General features: G+C 41.2%; 1 protein-coding gene across 2 annotated transcripts in view; it reads right to left on the reverse strand.

Moving 5' to 3' along the window:
* Positions 1 to 6,822: 6,822 nt before the first annotated feature.
* ANKH (ANKH inorganic pyrophosphate transport regulator) overlaps positions 6,823 to 20,775 on the reverse strand; it is a 119,849-nt gene continuing 105,896 nt past the window's right edge. For both annotated transcript variants that reach the window (XM_042835165.1, XM_042835156.1), the window contains exons 9-12: positions 18,696 to 18,825; positions 17,566 to 17,689; positions 16,867 to 16,966; positions 6,823 to 15,639 (exon numbers count right to left, since the gene is read on the reverse strand). In XM_042835165.1, coding sequence (XP_042691099.1) covers positions 15,523 to 15,639; positions 16,867 to 16,966; positions 17,566 to 17,689; positions 18,696 to 18,825 — 471 coding nt within the window. In that variant the 3' untranslated portion in view covers positions 6,823 to 15,522. The remainder of the gene's footprint in view (positions 15,640 to 16,866; positions 16,967 to 17,565; positions 17,690 to 18,695; positions 18,826 to 20,775) is intronic.

A 20,775-nucleotide genomic window follows, 5' to 3' on the forward strand; every position in this document is an offset into this window, starting at 1 on the left:
GGCTTTTTAAGGGCTAGGTTTAAAGAGTTAATTAATACCTATCTTCCATCCGACCCGGTGAAAGCATACAGCAGAATTTCTTCATACGAAGGAAAACAGAGGCCCAGATGATCTTGGAACTTGCTGGGCTTTGCACTGTTACATGTGGTAATGGTTGGTTGGCTGTGGATAGAGCTTAGAGAAGTGGAGCAGCGAGCAGGGTGGAGTATTGGGGCTTGGTGCAGCTCTGAGAAGCTGGTGCTGAAACCAGCCCCACGGTGCCTGTGGGAGCTCACCCAGAGCTGGGCTGCCTGGGGAAATGCAGGTGTGTTCAGTTCAGGAGCATAACGCATGCAGATCGTTGAGTCAACACAGACAAAATCCAGGCCAAGTTTGTTTCTGCGGGACAGCAACGGCCCTACCACACATTTGGGAGAGAAGATGTAACTCATTTTGAACTGGGATGGTAATACAGTAAAACATCCCCATGTAGTTGTTAAGGGAGGTGGGGAGAGGGAGCTCTTGCATTGCATATCAGGTGCATAGCTCTCATCCCTAATACTCGGGTCAGTTGTGCATCCTGTTGTCATAAGGCCGTGACTGGCCTTGGTTCCACCAGTATTTTAGTTGGCAGGAAAGGACTGAAAATGTTTTAAGATGGCCAAGTGTTCTTTAAGAATGCTCCCTTTTTTGGTAATGGTGGAAACCCATGGTGAGCACATTATGGAAGCTTTCCACTAGATGAATCATTGTACTGTGGCATCGACTAATATGCTTTAAATCAGACAGACACAAAGGTTTGAGGAGACACAAATTTGTTGAGGAGAATCAGAATCTGAGAAATGAAGAGGAAACTTAATTAATTCCAGCGAACTGAAAGTGGAGCACAGCTTCTTGGAGGAATGTGTCCATTTCTGAATCGGAGCTGATGAGGTGCCCTTATCCTGACTTCTCTTCAAGATGATGGGATGCAAAAAAACAAACAACAACCAAAAACCAAGAAACCCACCAACAACCAGAACAAAAACAACAAAAACTCAACCATGAAGAGGGAGTTACAATTACACACACACACAAAAAAATCAGTAATCTTGTTACTTATTTTCAAATTCCTGTATCAAGATAGAAAACACAGCTGCATTTTTTTCTCCACTTGCAGAACTATATTTAACCAATGTCTCAAAATGAAGACAGTTATTTGCCACAAATTTAAGACAGTTCAAGGCATGTTGGATGAAGCCCTAGGCAGCCTGATCCAGTGGGTAGCAGCCCTGCAGGGAGTTGAAGCTGGGTGGGTGAAATGCTGCACCATGATGAAAACTAGAGTGATAGTAGCAGGGGGGCAAAGTCTTCGCCTGCAGCAAATGAGGACAAGCCCAAACACAGACAGTTGTGGATGCAAAAACAAAGGAGGGGGAGGGGGAAAAAAAAAAAAAATGCTGCTTACCTTCAAAAGACCTCAGGTACACAGAGATCTCTAGCAAGATACCCCTGCCTCTACTACCAACCCCTAAATGAGGTCTGGGAAGAAGTGGATTCTGGCTCCACCCGTTCACTCAGGTACATTGCATGCAGCTGAGCTCCCCTGGGTTGACCCCACCTTCCCACCAGGTGCTCAACCACCGGTTCAGGCCATGACTTAGCATTTTTCCACTACAGTGGGCTTTAAGGTTCCTTCCAACTCAAACCATTCTGTAATTGTTTTGGGGGTAGTTTACTTTCCTAACACAAAGATGAGGCTAAACAAGGTTCAAGAATGATGTAGGTGGAGAAATAGTGAGGTTGGGATCTCAGATTGTTCAACAACAGATCAAATCACTTTTAGAACGTGTAAATCTAATAATTTCTACCCACATTAAGGGCTGCGCAGTCCATATTTTATTTTTGCTGACCTTATTGCTGAATACAAAAACGGTCCTGGCCATCTGCACCAGACCCTTTGGTTTGATATCTGAAGTCCTAATTTGCCACAGGGACATGATTAAGGTCCCCTCAGCAATGAAAACCGGAGTGTTGACCATGGTGTCTGCAGGCCATGTAGCTATTACCAGGGGGCCTAAATATCCCCAACCTCCAGTAATGTCCCCCAAGGTGCAAGTAGGCCACACCACTTCAGTCCCACTATTTGGATTCTAAGCAGGGAGGCCCATTTGGCCTTTCTTTGTGAGTCAATACAAAAGCCCTAGCAGCTGCACTAAGTGACGTATAAAGGAACGTCAGTATCCCAGTATAACCCAAAATTCTTGCTGCTGCCTTGGTGTGCATCGTAGGGACCGGGAACTCCTGAACCTTGTCTATTATTGCACTGTGTAGTACTTTGGTCTTTCCCAACCAAACTACCCAGGGATTTCACAGGAAAGCCTGGTCCTTGCACCTTTTTTGGATTTATAGTCCACCCTTTCTCTTGCAAATGAGTTAGTGAGTCTACTGCCTTTCCTAATGCCCCCAGTGAGTCAGATGTCAACATGAAATTATCAATATAATGGTACAGTTTGATGTTATTAAGATCATTTTGGTCTGCTAGGTCACCTGCCACTAAGCTATGGAAATACGTTGGTGAATGTACATAAGCCTGGAAACTGAAAGGTCCACTGCCTGCCTCCTCGTGTAAATGCAAACTGACCCTGCAATTCTTCATGAATGGGAATACTGAACAATACCTTTGCCAAGTCTAGGACACGGTGGTAGGTTTGTATCTCCCTACTCAATGTGTCCATCAGGGAAGCAATATTGGATACACTACATGAATGGGCAGTGTGATCTTATTTAGTTCTCTGTAATCCACTGTCATTCTCCACGTGCCGTCTGACTTCAGCCATAGATATTTTATAAAGATTGGGGTGTGCTAAGAAAAAGAAAAATGAAAATGATTTATGACTGCCTACATTGTTCCTAAATTACAGAAATTAAATATATATATATATACATACTTCTAGCTAAAAGGAATGTGTTAACTGTAAAACACTTCTTGAGACTTAAGAATGACTTAAGACTTACTTTTTTTTTTTTTTTTAAAGTATTGCACAACATTCTGGGTTTTGCTTTTCTGCAGCAGATCTGGGTGTTTGGTTCTGGGGCAGTTGTGCAGAGCTGAGAGTATCCACTTGGGTGACAGCCCACTCTGTGACACTTCAGTGTCGTGTCCACTTTGTAACCTTTTCTGCCTCCAGCTGGCAAAGTTAGTTTTCTGTGTCCGGGTGTAATGAACAACAAGGGAAGACTTGCATCTTGTAAGAGCGTGGTCCTTTCAGCAAGTCAGTAGGCAGGACTTAATTGCAGCTTCTGTTCTCCCACCTGAGCCTGTCTTCTGTATTTATACTGTTGGAGAGGAGAGGGGGGCAGAACTAATAAGGAAGGGCTCTTCTCTGGGACTGTTGTTGATTTGCTTAGGTAATAGTGCTGGAAAGAAAGGGGAAAGGGAATCATTAAAACAATGAGGGCAAGAAAACACTTCAGGCATCTGACAGTTAATTTCCCCTGCATTGGGTAGCACTTGCACAATGGCAGGCTGTAGTCAGATTGTTTCTTGCTTTTTGTCTCAGGTTCTGGTCTTCTCCCCAGCCCAGAGAACACCCAAGTGGAGCAGCAACACTTGGCCTCCTGCATACCCTCATATAATGCCACAGGAGGTGCTGGCTTGGTGCTTTTAATCTGTCAGGTGCTTCCATTATGTTTGCTTGATTCACTCCCCTCACCCTCACTAAGGCTTTTGTCTCATCAAATCATGCTGAAATAAATAATAAAAAAAAAATTACCACCACCACAAAAACAAACAAACAAACAAAAAAAACCCACAACAAAACAACAACAACCAAAAAAAACAAAACAACAACACCTTTTTAAACTAACCAAAACACCCAGTGCTTTTCCAAAAAGTAGTAGGTAATGGGAAACATTATTTTAGAAAGAAAAGGCTGGTGAACTTTGAGCAATGCTTAGGACTCTTTAAAGGAAAGCTTTGACAACTTCTTAAATCAGTCAGATGGTCAGGCAGCCAAATGAAGTGTCCAGGTATTCCTAAATCCCTCAGTCACCACCATCCCATCCCATACATGCTTTATCCCAGCCAACCTGTCTGCCTTTGCTGGAAGATGGAAAATAGCAACAGAGGTCTGTGCTCATGGGAAGTTCAAAGGGAAGAATGGTGCAAGATTTCTTGTGAAGAACCATGATATAAGAGCTAAGAGTGCTGTTGTGAAGGCAGCTCTCTTGTGTGGAAGGGACTATCTTGTCATCAGTGCCTTGCCACAGAAACATCAGGCTCTCCAAAGAAACACTGCATGGATGATGTGTGAATGATGGTGGTAATTGGGTGTGGCATAGCGTCGTCTGCTTTGGTTGTAAAAGGATACAGCAAGCAGGTGGAGAATGTTCTGTGTTGGTATTGTGCCTGCCTGCAATTCTGGACCCGTGCTTGAGGACCCTTGTCTGAGGTCTCTTTGTGCCTTCTGAGGAAATAACCTGGATTAAACCCGGATTCAGTTCACTGAGGGAATGGCAAGTTGTCCTTGTTACCAGTGAAGGAGCAGTCAGAATGCAATGAGGAACAACCTCTCTGCAGGCAGTGAGGAGGCTCTGCTGATAGGAGAGGAGACTTCCAAGACTGCAAGCAAAGGTGAATCAATAGTGTTATTTGCCCTCTATTCTATTTTTTACTTCTCACATGCTTACAGCCTGACTTCTTGCTAAGGGAGAGAGAAATAAAGCTTATATTGTCTGAAAAAAAGTCAGACTTGCTGCATGTGACTGCCTGTTTCTTCACTTTCTGCTGAAACCCACCATGCAGCAGTGATCCCAGGACTTGTTTTGCAGCTGGGTTCCAGCCCTCCAGCAGTGGGTGCTGCCTACCAGCCCTGCGCTGAGCAGAGAATGCAGCAGGCCTCCTCAGGGCTTGCGGCTGTGGCCATATGCCTGGGGCTGCTGAGTCCCTGCCTGAGGAAACTGAGAATGCGCTACCTTCCTTCTCCCTGTTGAGGGGAAGGAACATCAACCCAGGTTAAACCAGAAGCCCCAAACCCACGAGTTCACTGTAGAAAAGAGGCCAATAGAAACGGCTCCAACACCTGTGTCCTACTGCTGCACAGAGTGCAAAAGCAACCTCTTTTTCCGTGCCCTATCCCAGCCCACCTGTTTAATGGCGCAGATTTTTTCTAGCACAGCCTCCTGCCAGGCCAGTGATCTCCACAGGGATAGCTGGGCAAGGTCAGGCCGTGCCCTCTGCAAGCGGCCATGGGGAGGCTGTGCTGGGTGCCAACAGCTAATGAGTGCCTCAGGGAGTTATCTCTTGCTGATTTAAAGGGCCTAATTATATTTATGGCCATGTTCTGCATTCTTGGCCTTGGGCAGGAACCAGCTATGAGGTGACCAGGAATGAGCAGATCCTGCTTCAGGGACAGGGACAGCTGTCAGTGGCTGAAGAGAAGGAAGGGGCAGCCACAGCGTCCCCAGCCAATGCAGGAGTCTCTGAGGGCTCTCTGGGCAAATCATGGTGGCTGCCCCCAGTGACTCCATAGAACAGAACAAACTGTAAGGAGAGCTGCTGCCCTGCCTAAAGCTGAAAATAGAAAGCGACATCTGATCTGGCCTCAATAAGAGGACAACAGAGACAGCAGAGTCCATGAAGCTGGTCACAGGTGTGAGCAACACCCCACAGACCTTTGTTAAGCCTTAAATACAGCAGCTGCTGTCACATCAGGAGGGCTACTCAGACCTTTGGCCTCCTTGCTGCAGTGGGTGGTGCAGATTTGGTTGCTCTGGAGTGCCCAAGGGACCGAAATATTGTTCAAACACTAAACATTTTTGGTGAAGGAATGTTTTCACAGCTTTCTGAGAGTGCCTTTGGGGCCTTGCCAGATGGGTGGATGAAGGATCTTCTCATGACTTTTGAGTTTATTCATGATGAGAAGAATGCTCTACTTCAAGTAATAAGTATCTTTTTTAAGAGGAATAATGAAAATTTTAGGGTTAGTGTGGAAGAAGTACTCTGAACATAGCTAGCAACTTATGAAGGGTTCATGGAAATAAAAAGTGCCTGTCCTGCATCATTTTATGTATACCTTTGGATTTCATTAGCTTCAAGTTGTCCTAGTTTCAGCTGGGAGAGACTTTATTTTCTTTATAGTGTCTGGTATGATGTTATGTTTTGGCATTAGGAGAAAAACAATGTTGATAACACACTGATGATTTAGCTGTTGCTGAGCAGTGCTGTACAGAGCCAAGGACATTTTGGTTTTCAGCTCCTCATGCTGTCCTGCCAGTGAGAGGGGCTGGGGGAGCACGAGGAGCTGTAAGGGGACAGAACCGGGACAGCTGACCCAAACTGGCAAGAGAGATGTCCCACACCAAATGGTGTGATGTAAAAAAGCTTGAAAAATGGCGGGGAGTTGGCCAGGGGAGCAGCTGCTGTGTGGGGTCTGGCTGGGCACTGATCGTCAGGTAGTGAGCAATTGTGTTGTGCATACCTTGTTTTGTGTGTATGTATTTATATATACATATATATAATTATCATTACTATTATTTTTTTTTTCCCTTCATTTTCAGTTTTAGTAAATCGTTCTCAGCTCAACCCATGAGTTCTACATGGTTGTTTTTTCCCCTGACTCTCTTCCCCAAACCCTCTGGGAGGGGCAGTGAGCAAATGGCTGTGTGGTGCTGAGCTGCTGCCAGGTTAAACCACAACACAAGTCAAGATCTTACAGTTGGCAGCATCGTGCTCATAATTCAAAAACAATTTGAGTGTTGGATTAATTTCTCACCAGGAGGCATATTCCGATTATTCCACATGAGAAGAGTGCTTTAGACCATGTCAGATGGCAAGAATTAATAACACAGAAGCAATCAGAATCATATGCAAACTTGTTAGAACTTTACTTAAAGTAATTAGAATATGAAAGCTGTTGGACAATATTGGAGCACAGATCTCCCCCCCCCTCCTAAAAGAAAGCATAGATCATTCTTTTTAACAATGCAAAAACATACATCTCTGTTAAATACATAAACAACACTCAATTTTTAATGCAACACGTACTTTTATACTTTCGACCTCAGCAGTCATTGAAAAAATGTACAAAGTTTTACCTTCATTGGTTTCTTTAGAGGTTACAGAAAACCCACATGTTCAAAGCAAAGCAAAACATTCATTAAAAAACTAACGGGTAGCTTTAGGTGTACAACTTCAAGAAAACGACACTTCTTTCGTGAGAAATCAATTGGAATTCTACAAAAGTATGGCAGAAAATGATGCATGAGGTAACATTTCTTTTAAAATCTAGGATCCCTGTACTGTAGTTCCAAATAGGGCTCTGACTTGACACCTACAGTCCTTGGAAAATTGACTTGTTTAAATAGTCAAGGATTGCTATTAGGCATACTGCTTTGCATAAAGATAGCTTTATCCTGAAAGACACTGAAAGAATCTGAATCTGATAGTGAAAGATACTCTGAAACAAATGAATAGCAAAGGGATACCTCTAAGGTGAAATAACCATTTGTTCTAAAATAACAGAAATGAACAAAAAATCAGCTTTTTCCTTATGGAAAGGTAACCTTAACACCAGTGCAAACACAGCATTCCCTAAAGGTGCCCAGCTATTACTTACAAGCCTACTGAGAACAGAACAAGTCCTTGTCCTGCAGAATGCTCTCTGGACAGAGGCCCTCAGACATCCTCCTGCTCCTTCCCAGGAAAGCCTTCAGATGCTGTGCTGCCCTTTCTTAGGATGCTGCTTCAAGACACTATTCCCCACTCTCATTTTTTAAAAGTATTTCCACTAAACTAAAAACAAGTCAATTTTAGAGAACCCAAAGGCACAATTAGAACATGCAAATATGAGTTCAGTATTTATAGGCATTTCTGTGGTGCTGTTCCCTGCAGTATCCAAGCATTTTTCACCAGCATCAGTGAATTCTACCCTTAGAACACCTTTTGGAGATTGGAGAACCTGCTATCCTTGCTGTTACTACTTTACAGATGATGTACAGTGTGGTCAAAGCCATCCTGAACCTCTGCTCTAAAACCAATAATTTCTGGAGGGCATTTCTATGCAATTTAGCCCTCCTCCATGATGATCCCTGCTGCGGAGACAAAACAGTTCTCATCTGCTGCTTTTTCCTTTGGGTTGTGCTCAGCCTTAGAGTTCCTTCTAGAACTACCTTGTGGCTGGCCGTTGCTCAACTATGTCAAGATGGAGAGAGTGGGATGCGTGAAGCTTCCTTCTTTCTCCACTGCAAAAAGTGTGACAAAGTTTGGTGTTTTTTGTATTTCTAGCACTGCAAAGTTCAGGTTTATCTGATGTCAGCAGTGCTGTCTGGAAACCTTCATAGGTGAGTGAACCTCTCGTTAAAGATGACAAATGAGGGAGTGGCACCATTAAACACATTTCATCTATGCCACCAAGCAGAACAGACTCCTGGTCCCCAGTTGGGATTTCTGCAGCCTGTGGTATTAAGATTCTCTGCCAGTGTCACAGCATAAAGAAACACCAAATGCAGCATCAGAGGACCTGACGGTGACTGCAGTCCCAGCCACAAGTCCATCAATAAAAGGCAAAGTCTATTTTCCCTCTTTCAGAAGAGCCAGCTCTAGGGAAGATTGCTGCCCCCAGCTTGCTCATATTGGTGGAATGACAAACCATCAGGTTTTGTCCTAAAGAGACTCCGTGTTTCAAGTCACCTCCCACTTGGCAGGCAAGCCCTGGGGACCCATGGCCACGCTAGAATACCCAACCAAACAGTGCCCTGGGTGCTTGGCTTCAAGAAAATGGAGGCAGAAGCAACAAAAGCAGATCTAAAGTTGCAGTAGTAGTGGGGGCCAGTGTTCTGAATGAGTGACACCACCCGAGCTCAACTGCCTTTATGGTGGTGGTGGGAGCTTCTGTCCCATTGGCAAAAACACAGGTTGAATTCTGCATCTTGTGCATTTGCTTTGTAATAATGTATGGTGTTTTATGGGTAGATTTTTATTAAAAACAAGGTAAGTGAAGTGCACTTTGAACTGCATTATTGAAAGAGTGATTAATTTTAAAAAGCTTGTTGACATCCTCTATAAAAATGCATACGAACCTTCATTCTTTTTACAGGTTTTGCTTTTGCAACGTTGTAGCATTTGCAAGGTTTGTAGATAAAATCAGTTGATGTAAGTAACCTTATGGCCTGTAGCCTCCTAATTGTTTCATTACAGCTTAGGAAGGACATTGTGTTTACTGTAACAGGATGCAAAGCCAGAGTTGCATTCGTACTGTCTTAGAGCAAACTACAAAGCTGAGCATGCTAGTTCAGGCTCTGCTGCTTTCTGCATGTGTACTCACACTCTGCTTTCCATCCAGGCAGGATATTCATTCAAAGCTGATGCTTTTTTTTTCCATTTTTTTTGTTTGTGTTTTGGTGGAATTAAGGATATAGCTGTCACTTCAATTTTAAAGTACATCCTTTCCTAAGAGGGTATTTATATGCTCTCATTTGTAGACAGGCCAAGCTGTTTTATTACATAAATTAAGTATTATTTTGCATTATGTTGATTACAGTTATCAGAAAGGATAGCTTTTTTTATAGTGATGAATGATGCACATGAAAAGAAGGAGTTTCTTGCTGGTTGCAGGCTTTTGTACTTAGAGAGTTAACTGTAAAAGTGCAGTGCAGTTCTCACATATTTTGTCTGCATATACAATAGCTGATTTTTGCTTTGCCCTCATTGTAGGGCTCCCACAGGGTGGGAGGGTGCTTACAGCTGGCCCTGAAATATGAAAGTTTTGTCATCTGCAAAAGAATCTGTGAAGCTCAGATTTTGGCTTAAATATCTGCATTGTTGAGCTCTAGCAGGCACCATCTCTCAGCCCTGAAACCCTAAAAAAAGCCCAAACAGTCTTAAGATGACAGGACTATCCTAGGTTGCAGAGAACAATTTAGGTCAGATGGAGATGGCAGGTATTTATCTATGTAATCCCAAAGCAGGGCCAGTTGAGACATCAATGAGGTTGCACAAGTCCAACTGAATTTTAAACTTAACAGATTCTTGCTATCAATCAGCCTCTCCAACTCTTCGGGCTATATTTTAGTTTTCATCTACACAAAGTCCTGTGCTTCCCAGTGCTTCAAACAGTGCACTGCTGCAGGGCTGCAGGGCCCTGGAAGAGTTGGGCCTGGTGCTCAGAAATCACCAGAAGGTCAAAAAAAATGGCTTGAGTGAAGTAGTGAATTTGAATCAATTCTTTGAGTTCTTGATTTTAAATAAAGAACATCCCCCAGTTCCTTCTATTTCTTGACTCCTTTTCAGCTTAGCAAATGACAAGCAAAAAGCAGTTCATCAAAAAAAGTTTTCTTTTAAGCTACTTTTTAAAGACTACATTACTTGACATTCAGCATGAAGACTACATTTTCTTTCTCAAAATGCCAGCAGACAAAATAAACCTAGCAAGAGACTTCAGAAGAAAATAAAGAAATGTCTGATGAGGAGTGACAATATCTAGTAATCATACAATGCCAAGGAGGAATCTGGCAATGACTGTGCACTGCTTTCCAAAGCAAATCCACACAAGCTGCCCCAAAATCACTCGTGAGCCACGGCTCCCTAAGCACTCCACTTCATCTCCCTGCTCTGCCGCTCACTGCACCTGAGCTCAGGCTGATCTAATGTAGGTGCCTCACTTCATGCTGTGCATCAGCAGTCAACAACAAGGCATGCTGCACGCTGCTGAGAAGCCAAGAAGTGCCCATGGTGCTGGCGCTGCCAGGGGAACATGCAGCCCTTCAGTGGGCCCTCGCCGCGGCCTGCAAACATGGCGGTCTGCACATGCATATGGCTAACTTGGTACTTGGGAAATGCCAGTTTGATATCAAAGCTCTGTAATTCACCCTTTGTTACTCTGTTTAACTTTGTTCAACTAAAGCTCGTGTCATTTGCCCAGTTACTGCCAGTTAGAATCAGCAGGTGATGTAAAGTCTCCTCTTTGCACACCACAGCGCCCACATATTGGTTCATTTCTGCTTGAATACCTTTCTGAGATGTTTTCATGCTCGTCTCTCTGATGACTCCTCAGAAACCCAAATACTCAAAGCTGTGTCTCATTTACACATCACTTCTCACCCTTCAGTTCCACTCCAGCACAGTTAACAGGAGAATGGCAGAGCCATTTCTGCTCTCTGTTAACTGACTTCCACCCCACGATGCTGTCTTTAGGCTGGCTATGCCACATCCATAAGCTTTTCCATGTTCCCCACTTCTCTCCAGCTTACAGATCTAAATCCCGCTTTTTCTTACTGGTATCATGTCTGATGAAAGGTCGTTCTAATTATTTGTTTATGTAGCTTTAAACTGCAATTCTTCACACAACCTATTCCCTCTTTAAGATCTTATTTATACTTTGCTACAGCAAACTACGTACAGCCAGTAGTAAAAATGTATGCATAAAATTGTTACATACACACTCGTATATACATACCCTTACATATATATATTCATCTATTTATGCATGGCTTTCAGACACACCAATGGCTACAGGACCAACACTCAGGTATCCCCAGCCACACTGTCCCACTGATCACACCATGCCCACACCGCAGTGAGAGGCCATGGCGTGTCGCTGCCCTCCTGCTCGCACGCCATCCCGCGCTGCCTACGCCTCGTGGCCTCCCCGAGCACCCGAGGCGTCCTTTCACCCTTCCCTTTAAGCACGAGGCGCCAGCCCACAAAAAAAGAACTCTCTCCCTCAAAAGGCTCGTCTGTGCGCTGTGGCCTGCCCTGAATACACTGCATTCAGCAGCTCGCCCTCCATCTCCAGCCACTGTCTATCTGTCTGCAGCAGTTCGGTACAACCCGACCGAGAGCCAGATATAAATCTCTCCCATTCAAAGGAAATATTTAGCAGCAAAATGAGTAGGAAACAAAAGACTTCTCTGTTACTCACCCATCCTCTTGCCCAGCACAACTATCACTCTCGACCGCGTGACTGTGTAAGAGGGATGGGACACGCAGAGCCTGCCTCACCAGGGCCATGGCCTGGTAAGCATGTGGGGGAGATAAAAAATAGGTGTTCTCCAACTCCTGTTGGGTCTGTGAAAGGAAAACTCAGACAATTAACACAACCTTAAACATATTAAAAGCCTAGGAACATTAATCCAGAATCTACCAGTGTCCCTTCGACTTCCTGCTGTGTGGTATGTTCCTTCATGGTCTAAAACGTAAGATATAGGAGGCAGATCAACTTTTTTCCTCTTTTTATTGCAACTTCATTGGTATCATTCAGTTATTCTCAAGAAAGTATCGGAAGGCTGAAACTTCCATGAACTCAGTGTGATGATGCTCTGTCTCTCCCTCTCAAAAGAGACAACAGATTTCTATTACTTCAAAATGTATCGCACAGATAGAGATGTCATGAGCAACACCACAAAGGAGACAGCATTCATCAAAATTCAAGATCCCTTTGTGCGGGAAGAAGCCAACATGTTCACGAGGGCCTGCTCAGCAGAGACACTTGGGTGGGTAATGATTGCACCCATTCAGAGGGATTCGGTCGAGCTGGACGTGGCGGCACACGCCCTTGGTCCAAAGGCAGCCCAGTTGGACACACCATCAAATGGGGCTCAGATTGTCACTGAAGCCCTTGAAGATGTCACCAGATGGAGTTCTGGGTGCTGCTGTGGCACGTGGAGCTCCTTGTGGACCTGCCATCAGGTTGAGCATGCTAATATGTGAGAGCATCTGCTGGGACACCAAGCTCCCATATGGAGTTACATGTTGCAGATACATCAGCAGATTAGGTAAACCCAGCAATGTAAAAAATACACAACGCACAGGAAATGGGTATCAGTGTTATGCATGAGTCCTTACAAAACCTTGTGAGTACTTGCCTCCAGCCACTCCTCTGCTCTTTTTTTTTTTTTTTTGAAACAAAGGAATATAACTTCCCACAGAAGAACTGAAATTTTGACTTTTACAATACCATTAGTTTCACTCTATATGACCAATAATTTACTCTTTGATGATTGTTCAGTTTTCTATCTAAAACAAAAGACTCAGTGCTTCAACTAATCTGTTTTCAAATTCTTACTTTTTGGTGCAGTGATTACCTTGAACCCTACATCTGCCATGCTCAAAATTCCTCAAAAATACTTCTATTTGAATTTCATTCAAGTATCAAAAGAAATACTACACACAAATAATTTAGTGTTTTATCCCCACAGTTCCTGAAAAACTGCGTGTTGTGGATTTGGATACAAATGCACAGGAGGAATCAAAACTACAGGAACAGAGAAGTCTTTAAGCGGCCGCTGTGATCCGTAACAGTCTATATACATGTTACATACATATGACTGTTTGAGAGTATTCATGAATGCATATGTGTACAGTCTCCATGCTGCACAAAGTTCATTTGTTTGAGGACATTTCTTTTTGTCTTTTTAAAAAATCTCCTATAGTAAACAATGAGAACAACCTTGTGGTGGCACTGAAAACGCGTGGCTACTAGGTTTAATCTTATCCTTTACTGCCACCACTAAGCAACCACAAACTGATTTTTCAAGTCTGTCGTTGAACAAAATCACTTCTAAGTCTCCTCTTACTGCATCTGTACATATAACAAATTTGTACAAATGTCTAAAATAAAATTCATTGATACAATGCCTTTCATTCTAGCTACACCTGGTTACTAGTCAACTCGGTAATGTTTTAGAGCCATTTTTAGCTGAACTTGGAAAAATAAAAAATGCATTGTCGCTTAAAATAAAAGTACATAATATACAATACATATATTTATACACATGTGTATGTATATACACACATATATTGATATAACATTTTGAAGTAATGGCTAATTCTGGTCAACTTTCTGAGTGCTGGGACTACCTGGCAAATAATCTAGAAACTGAAGTTGTCCACAATTAAATAATCATTTCCACAACTTACAAAAATATATTTTTACTAAACAATGTTTAAATTAACTGGTTTGCAGATATACCATGTAGGATAACTGTATCCAGAATCAGAATCTGGCACAGCTACAAATGAAAGAACCCAAGTTACTACAAACTGGACACAGGAACGCTGCCCCGCAGCCGAACACAGAACAGCACAGCAATAGAAGCTGCTCCCGCAGCCATCATCAGTGGCACCCAAAACCATCTCTGGTTCAGCAACCTCTTACATACGCTTCATTTCCACTTGACAAGGACCGACCATCCAACCCCACACTCTACTGTTTAAGGCTCAATTAAACTGCACAGTGCCTGCCTTGTTTGCAAAGTGCAACTTGCTGGTTTGAGCAGCTTTCCACTTCCATGACACTGTTAGGAGCTAACAAGTGATCATGGTCCCTAATTGAGGACTTGGAGGATTACCAGTACTTGAGCTTCACCATACTGATTCTGATCTACTGCATAGGTAAATATATCATAGCAAAACATACATATATGTATATATATATACTTATATATATATATACATCTGTGTGTGAGCATGTGTACATCACCAAATTAAGAATTTCATGGAGCTATGTGTAGTAATGTGACACAGCATGGTATCCTGCACAAATTACCTATATTTTTTCTTTCAATATACAGACACCAGAAATAAAAGTAGAGCAAATCAAAGTTAAATCAGTGGACAAGAACTTTGGTAAAGCTTGTCAATTTTTATTTTTTTTATTCAAATACAGTCAAATTATATCAGCTGCTATCACCCTCTTCACAAGAGGAAAGTGCATGTTTTTTATTTTTCCTAAAGAAAACTATGTGAGGTGATGCTTAGCTATTCAAATAGATTCTGAATTAAATGCTTACATTTTTCAAAAGATTTCTGTCTTTCAGATGGAATGAAAACTAAACAGAGTTCTTGTCCTGTGTGTATTTTATTTATCGTATGCATATATATATAAATATATATACATGTATGTTTCTGTGTGTGTATATACACATCCACACACTTTTAACAGGAGAGAGGAACCTGTTTTTCCCCATATGGAGACTTACACGTTCCTCCCTGTATCGTACCCTGTGCAGTATAAGCTCTAGTGATGAGGCCAAACAAAAAGATATAGTTCACCATAGTATATTAGTTTATGTAGCAAAGTCATTTTCAAGCAAGTAAAATAAAGCTCTGTATTCCAAACTTCTTTTCCTTAACATTTCTCATAAAGAAAAGGAAGGAAAAGGAAAGAGGGGAGGGAGTAGGATTATGGCAGTAGCACTGAGCCAGTGGCACTCGTGTGTGCACACAGGCACACGCACACAGCAGGGCTTTGGTTGACAAATGCAGATTGTCCAGAGAAGATGGATGCATAAGTAAGGAAGACTCTACAGTGATGCAATTGTATCTTTTATGTTTGCATGGAGTGAGAAAACAAATTCAATTGAAAAAGAAAAAGCAAAGACCTCTTTTTAGGTCCCTCATCAGTGTGAGCATACTCAGTATGCTAGAGAATTTATTTGAAACCTTTTAAATCAAGGCCTCTTTATTACAAAAATAAAAACAAACAAACAAAAAAGTATGAGAGACGACAAGATGCTGAAGTGTCACTCCAATCGTCCCTATAGAGAACAATTGCATCCCATTTCTTATTCATTCTCTTCTCTCATTTCTACGATGTCTGTCATTTCCTCCGTGTGGGGTATGTCGGTCATGGCAGAGTCTTCACCTTCTGCAGATGTTTCATTCTCATTCCGCTTCTTTTTCTGGATTGAAACAACCACTCATAAATATGCAAATATGTTGTTTGTGAACTCAGCCCTACAAACTTTGGGTACTGGGAGAAGCAAGATAGAAATAATACATTTGTTAGGGTCTGTAAAAAAGAGCTGCAATATTTGTGTCATATTCACGGCTTGCCTCTAGCAAGTTGTCATAATTTAGAAGATTTTCATAAACTTTTGGGACTCAGCTTTCACCTTTCTAACATAAATGCAATAATGCATTTCTTATGCTAACAGACATCCAAGACGGGCGTCACTGTGACCGGAGGGAAGAAAGCATCTGGACTCTTTTACATCATGGACATTTTATTATTTAAAAAAAAAAAAAAAAAAAGCAAATAACATACTTACGAAGATAGGTTGCTCTAGGGAGAAATCTGAATTTCTCAAATGTCAAACTTCAATAATTTTTAAGATGTAAGCATTCTGGCTTTTCTTGGTATTGCTGATTGACTGTGAGCCCCCACCCCACCAAAGCCTAGTAATATTTGAGTATTTTTGGACAGCAGGAGCGGGAGGGCAATCAAGAGTCCTATGATTCATCCAGGATGTCCTGGATTAGTAAAGCTAAGAAGTATTCAGCCCCACTAAAAACAAATTGAAGCATCTGTTCCTTATTATCCATTTCTCAGCAGGCTGACTGGTCTTTACTGAAAACACTTGTAATGCTGACAAAAATACTCCCATAGGTATTACTGATTCAGCTGAGTTTAGGCATATCAGAATTTCAGTATTTCAGAGGTGTCTACACAAGTCTTGATTTGCAGATCTCAAGTACTGAACACTTTAGGTGAAAACAAGTTGATCCATACAGCTACTAGTTGGCTCTGCCACTGTCACAGTGGCTGTGGAGATGATGGTGTCAGTTACACGCCAATTCTGGTAAGGGAATAAATTAGCTTGGCGCAGCAATTACTATTAAAAAAAAAAAAAAAAAGTAAAAAAAGTAAAAAAGCAAAAAAAAAAAGTACCATGTCCCTGGCTAGAAGCACTCTTTAAGCTACTTCTGTAACAACAAACAATCAAAAGGTAAGTCAAAAACAGATAGATGTATGCTGTGAAACCTCAGGCCAACAACAGCCACCTCAAAGTCTATAGGTCTTACTCTGGTGGTCAGGAAAAACATAACAGACTAATCACGACAGGGATCAAGGACCAAGTCTGAATTAAGATCTGCTTTCACCAGATCCTGCAGAGCCTACTTCTTACCTGTTTTCGATAGACGTAACAGGCCGCTATTGCAACCATAGTGGATTCTCCCACAAACCCTGCTAGAAGGGACCCTACTCCCAAGGTGGCTCCATGAACTCTGTGGGTAGCAGACAACAAATCAGTCATGGTTGTGTGACAGTGCATAATGCATAATTACATTTCCACTGGCGTGTAGAACCAATCAGTTTTTAGAACTATTTCCTTCAAAGAAAGGCACTAGAGAAGAGAATAACTGGTATTTTAAAGAACTTTTTTTGTTTTTTAACTTACTTCAGTATTTAGTAAAAAAACACATTCTGAACCCAATTCCCAACTAAGAAAATCTGAATGCAGAATCTAAAGACATGTGAAGTAGAATAGATTCTTTGACTTTATAAACAGAATATTCCGATATCTTTCTTAACAATGCATTTAACATGATGGAAATAAATTTCACATAGGACATGTTTTTGCCTCTCTGGCATTTGTGCATTTTTTTCAAAACGGTCATCAGTATCTTGACTGCCTACAGCAAAGTCACACTTGTAAATCTGTAAATTTTTTTTTTCTTTTTTTTTTTTTCCCTAGATATTGCAACCATTTAGAGTTTATATTACAGTTAGTGTTTGGGGAAAACATTCTGGATTAAGCAAATTCAGGAGACAGGACAGAAGATAAATCAATTCCATCATCTCTGGGAAGAGCAGAGAAACTTACCCCAAGTAAGGCAGAACAATGAGACTAGTGATGAGGACAATAATCCGCAGCACTGAGCTGGGTGCCAACACAAATGTCTTCTTTAGAGTCATCAGCCAACCAGTCAGGTGTGCTCTAACTGTCACTATTTATGAACAGAGGAAGGGAAGGGGAAAAGGAGGTAAAAGCAGTGAACATCAGTCATTTCATATGAAGATTCTGTCATGCAGAGAGCACTGTTCAGAAAAACACATGGTGAAACTTCTTTCGGGTAGCTCTGCACACTGGGAAACTCTACTAGAAATGAAGTAGCTTTAATGTGCGAATTGTTTAAACAACATGACTTTATTTAGTATTATTTATATTATATATTATTTTTATATTATATATATAAATATATAAATTAATATATATTAAAAATATATACATTATATTATATATATATAAAAATATATACATTATATTATATTATTTTATTTATATTATATATTATATTATATATTATTTATATACTTAGTATATATATATATATTTAGGATAGGATAAGATATATATTTAGGAAAGTCAACAATCCTTCACGGGAGCTGTTCTCTTACAATAATTTTATTAAATACTCCGTTCTGATATATGCTACACTACATCACATAGCATTTGTTTACAGAAGTTAGAAACTTTTTGAGAGGAAACATTTTGAGCAGTGCTGTTAAGTTTCTCTCCTGAAATACAGACATTAACTAATATCCTGTTTTTTATGATGTGATGATATCTGAAAGTATCATTCAGACTGGCTGCTGAAAGGGAGACTACTGGAGGCAGTGTCACGGTGCAGTTATTCCTAGATGCTACACTGAAGTTAACTGCAGCCCTGGTAGAAGAACAGTACATGGACATATGTATCTCTAATGCTAGCTCTGTGTGTTCTCATTGAACTACAATAGTCTTGCTTTGGACAGCCAGCAGTCTGCCTAACGACACCCTGCTCTTACTGCAACCCTTGTATCTTGACTACTGATGTAAACAGCCTTGGTCTACACTGACTGATAAAAACAGTGTTATCGTGCTAGGCATGCATTTAACCATTCTTACATGTACAGCCAAGTCTGAATCTATGGCCACAGCTCAAAGCTGAGTTTTTGTTTTCTTGTTTTTACCTGGAACTGGGAAAAAGGAGAAGATGCGCAAAGGAACAACACATAGCTCTGCAAAAGCAAAGTCTACTCCAATTATGTCAACTAAAATCTTCTCTGACACATTTGGTGTCCAAAACATCACAAAACAGAGCTGGAAAGGAAAGACAGAAGAACAAAATTAAGAAATGTTTATATTTCAGAAGCAAAGCACAATAAAAGATAGGATCTCTTGGTCAAAAATATTGGGCATTTTTGGTATTAAATGAAGGAAGAAGATGCATACAAAGTAAAAAAAACAAAACAAAATAATTTGCCTTTCTATAGCATTGACAGATCTGTAGCATGCAAGGATTAAGGTTTCATCATCACTAAGACAAACATATTTTATTATTAACTTTAATCATTTTCTTTGAATATTCTTGGAGGTTTCTGCCTCTTTGGACACAGACCAATGAAAGAATACAAAACCTACGTGCTACAATAGTTCTGACTCAACAGGTTATGAAGCAGTCATAGAAAAAATAATACATGTGCAAGCCTAACAATACTGGTTTCCTGCACTTGGTTTCCAACAACTGGAATGTTATGGTTCAATCTGACCGTAACCAGGAAGATGTTGGAGGTAGGCTTTTTAAAAGGCTCTTCAGAGAGCCACCTGGACCATTACCAGTTAGTGTCTTCAACAACAGCTGATGATGACGAACCCTACAAAAGTTATGGGCAACCTTACTGTTCTCAAGAAAGTGGAAGACAGATTTTCATCTCTCTTAAATCAATCAGAATCATTGGAAAATAAACAATCAGAAGCAAAGCTCCTAAAGATAATGATTTGCTTCAAGAAGTGTATTCAAAGCAATATTTTCACAACAATTTAAAGAAGTTTTCAATAATTTAAATGCAGAAAGACTCTAAGGTATAGTGTATTTGTACTCAGCTTGCATTCAAAAACACAGACTATGCACGTGTACATGAGAAGTATGTTAACTTTAAAAACAATTCCTGGTCTTCAAGTTCCTCACATAGGAAGGCTGACACACATGTAAGGACTTCTTTTTATGGTGCCTGCAAATGGATGTACTTGAATAGTCTAATTCATACAAACACAGTAAGAAGCTTTGATATTTACAGTGCTTGCTCTGTTTAAGACATCCATCTCCCTAAAACAGATTATCAAGTGTTTTAGCAAAATAAACAAGAACCAGAGACATGATCTAAGATCAGATGACTAAACACATTGCTGTTCATAGAGCTGTTAGAATGCAATACCTGTGACAGTAAAGTAAAGATCTTCAGCAGCCATAGCCCTGCAGACATGGTGCCTTCAGGCCACAAATCTACTGGGTCATGCCATTTAAGGAATTGCTGTTTAGACCATATATGAAAGGAAACCTTCCATTAAAAAGCCCACAACAAATGGTACAGCAGCAGTACATGCCATTTAACCTTCTGGTCAGTAGTGGGGCAGTGCTTTAGTATGGACTGATGGGCCTCTTTGCAGCTGGTGGTTCCAGCTTTGGTTCAAGGCACTCCCCAAGGAGTGGTACCAACAGCCTCTGCAGGACTTTGTTCTGTAAGAAGGTACACCAGAGCTCCTTTCAAGTATAAGTGTTTTTGCGATTAAAAAAAGTGATTTCTTCCTGCTATTCTCCCAGAAGGAAGCAAGCTGACTGAAGAGGGCGGAACTTGGAAGCATAAACGCCAGTGTGTTATGTAAAATATGCACATTCACTGTTAAATTTGATGGCTCTCCATGATTCTCAAAGTATGCTTTTATTTTTTTAACCTATAAGTTAACATCATAGTAGCTGTCTCTCTTATTATCCAGGTGTCACATCCATACACATTCAGATGGCTTCTAAGCCAGACTTTGAAGTTCTACCGCCTCCAGAGCGGCTGGGATTTCACTCCTGCTCTTTGCTTGTGTTTCAGAGATCGTCCTTTCTATTGAGCCTACATGTATCCAGCACATAGAAGTTTCTAAAGGTCTGTCACCAAGCGATCTGTGGGAGGTCTCACATTCTGACAGCCTGAGCAGTGGCAAAATCTTTTGCATTGCTGCCAGAGGAATAGTAACTAGTTTTCTTCCCTATTTCTGAGTGTA

This window comes from Centrocercus urophasianus, unplaced genomic scaffold (genome assembly GCF_019232065.1).
Source record: "Centrocercus urophasianus isolate 14NV4802_14NV808 unplaced genomic scaffold, USGS_Curo_1.0 seq_11, whole genome shotgun sequence".
Classification (NCBI taxonomy): Eukaryota; Metazoa; Chordata; class Aves; order Galliformes; family Phasianidae; genus Centrocercus; species Centrocercus urophasianus.